General features: G+C 38.4%; 1 protein-coding gene across 5 annotated transcripts in view; it reads right to left on the bottom strand.

The window, feature by feature from the left end:
• Myof (myoferlin) overlaps positions 1-2,977 on the bottom strand; it is a 184,033-nt gene that overhangs the window by 115,276 nt on the left and 65,780 nt on the right. For all 5 annotated transcript variants that reach the window (XM_023716196.1, XM_023716198.1, XM_023716197.1 and 2 more), the window contains exons 8-11: positions 2,080-2,142; positions 1,942-1,992; positions 916-946; positions 319-434 (exon numbers count right to left, since the gene is read on the bottom strand). In XM_023716196.1, coding sequence (XP_023571964.1) covers positions 319-434; positions 916-946; positions 1,942-1,992; positions 2,080-2,142 — 261 coding nt within the window. The remainder of the gene's footprint in view (positions 1-318; positions 435-915; positions 947-1,941; positions 1,993-2,079; positions 2,143-2,977) is intronic.

The following is a 2,977-nucleotide window of genomic DNA, read 5'->3' as shown; positions in this document are numbered from 1 at the left end:
CCCCTTAGGTAATAGTGCCTGATTCTTCAAGAAAGCCGTGCTCTATAGATAGAATCAGACTTTCTATTAATGTAAAGAAGCTATAAAAACATATATTTTCTGAATTGCTCACTCATAGACATCAGGAAGTAAGTGGCTAGAAGGATGACCTATGATGAAGGAAAGAACTTTTTTTGAAAATAGGAGAAATTGGAGGGCTGAGGGTGACTCACTGGATACTCCCTTCCACAACTACTGGTGTCCACTTGCTAAATTCCTGATCCTCTTTTTTTTTTTTTTTTTTGAAAACAGTAAAAAGTACAGAATTTGGAAACTCACAGGAGGCTCATCTCCAGTTCCCAGGACAAACATGCTGACTTTTATGTAACCTTTAGCACCTGAGCTAGCATCTTCAGGGTCATTGAGAAGAAGCCATTTTCTCATGACAGCATGACCTAAAACAAAAGAGCAAAAAGACAGAGACACTCTACAGCCATCTTTATGGGGCTGGGATTTCTCCTGCTCTAAGATCAGCAAACGTGTCCTTGGATGCTTCATACTGGCAGACTAAATTCCCCAGACGAGTCTGTGTATTAACATTGTCTGTCCTTTATTCTCCTCCTCCCCAGCCCACTTTTTGTTCCCAGTGTGACTCAAACAAAAGTCTCTAAGCTTTACTGATTTAGTAATCCTATCTTGATGAGGTAAAAATATTATCACAAAATATATAAATTATTTATTTATAAATGCCAGAATAAAATAGATATTCACACTAAGCTACTGTTATTCATTTTAACCAGGCATTCTGACCCAATAAGAAAAAAAAATTATCCTTTGACTTTGATTCCTGGACCTCCAAAATTGTCTTGATTCTTAGAATTAGGGTAAGAAGAAATGAACTGGAGATTTCAAATTGATGGAACAAACATTACTCACCAGGCTCATCATAAACAAATCCAACATCAATCTGGGAAAAATAATTTATAGTGGTTAAGTACATTTTTAAATCAGTCCCATCACTTCAAAGAAAGCATCATTATATATTAAACACAGTGCTCTTGACTAGACTTAAACCTCTTCAATTAGACATGAATTTCCATCTTACTCTCTGCACCTCCAGAGAAATGCCTTGCCTGATGCATGGGACATAGTCGGCTCTCAGTCACTTGCTGCTGGATGAATAACCTAGTCTTAGAGCTGGAACAGACCATAAAAGTAGGGGTGATTATCTTGTCTGTTTGCCTGAGTCTTTCCTAGTTCTAGGCTGAAAGTCTGAAGCAAACTGTGGCCATTAACCACCCTACAGAAATCCATCTGGCTCAACTTCTTACCCAATACTCTTCTTCCAACTACTACTAATGTTAATATTACTATAGCCATTGATTGGGCATCTCAATGTGCCAAGTTCTTGGCCAGGTTGTTTTTCCATACACAGGTCTGTATGACCCAGATTATCCTTCAGGGCTGTTAGTGACTGAACTTTCTTCCTTTAAGAAGCAGGTGCCCATTCTCTGGTGAACTGCTGAGGAGCCAGCCAACTCTTTGTCTGTGACTTCCAATATGGGTTTCTTAGAAAAGCATGCTGATCCTCTTGCCTCATTTGACTTTACAACAGTTGGTTTTATAGACAGAGCTCTGGGGCCATGGTTAAATGGATCAGAGTGACAAGTTTCTTATTAATTAAGCACCCCTTCCCTTTGAACGAGTAGGCTTGCTTCTATCGACAGAAGGCAGGCTGGAAACAGCTGCAGGGCACCTTGCTTTGGGGGCACTATTAAGTGTGATATTTTAGAAGAAGAGAAGAACCAGGTAGCCCTCTGCAAGGGTCACTATGCTGATGTCTTATACATAAGTCTAAAATATCACCAAGACAAGTACTCCTACACTGGGCATGAATCAGCTTTGCTATGATAAAAGTTCTGATCTTAATTAAGTTGAATGAAGCAGATTGTTGTCACGTACCTTAAACTCCCCCATTAGACAATCTGCCCTCAAAGAATGGGAATTATAAACCTAAAAGAAAGAAAGAACAATGGTAAAAGATTGATGATCTTTGCTAGGCAGTTAGTGAGCCACCCTTACCTCTCCTGCCCCTCTTACCCGGATGCTGATTGTCTCATCCATCAGTTCAGAAGGGGTTATGTGAACATTGTAGAAAAATAACTGCAAAAACAGTACAGAACACGTTTAAATGTTAGCAGGGGTTCAGGGTTAGTGGGAATTTGGTGTTATCATAGCGGGACGCTCTTGTAGAACAAAGCAAACAAAATAAAATAAAACAAAACAAACAACAACAACAAAGTACAAATTGGCTGTGATGGTGCACACCTGTAATCCCAGCACTTGGAGAGCTGAAGCAAGATAACTGTGGTGAGTTTAAGATCGGACTGGGTAACATAATGTATTCAAGGTCAGCCTACACTACATAGTGATTTTCTGTCTCAAAACAAGAAAGTATTAACAATTCAAAACATATTAGATCATGCGAACATATTGCAGGGTCTTGAAAAAGAACCTAAAATTTAAGCTTTGTGATAAACCCACTTCTGCATGCTAGAAAAAGGAAGAGAGAAAAGTAATAAATATTAAACTTATTGAACTAAATAAAGTTGTTTGAGGCATCTTCCTACATAATAACAATAGTGTTATCATACCCAAGTATTTCAATGTCTAATATATGAAGTCAATGTTTAAATTTCTCCATTTGTTCCAGAAAAAAAGGCTCTGTAAGGGGCTGGGGAGATAGCTCAGTAGAATAAACGCTTGCCTGGCAAGTGCAGGGTCCTGAGTTCAATCCCTGGCACTGCAAAAACAAAATAAAATAATAAAATAAATAAATAAAGGCTCCTATGCAGGAAAAAATAATTCAATACCTGCAAGACGATGCAAAGATGAACAAGGTGAGACTAATAGGCATCAATGAGAAGGAAGGAGTCAATACAAATGATATAAAAAGAATATGGGCAGAAGTAATAGCAGAAAACTTCCCAAATATGGG

This window comes from Octodon degus, unplaced genomic scaffold (genome assembly GCF_000260255.1).
Source record: "Octodon degus isolate 3935 unplaced genomic scaffold, OctDeg1.0 scaffold00046, whole genome shotgun sequence".
Classification (NCBI taxonomy): domain Eukaryota; kingdom Metazoa; phylum Chordata; class Mammalia; order Rodentia; family Octodontidae; genus Octodon; species Octodon degus.
This window is presented reverse-complemented; position numbering and strand designations above follow the sequence as displayed.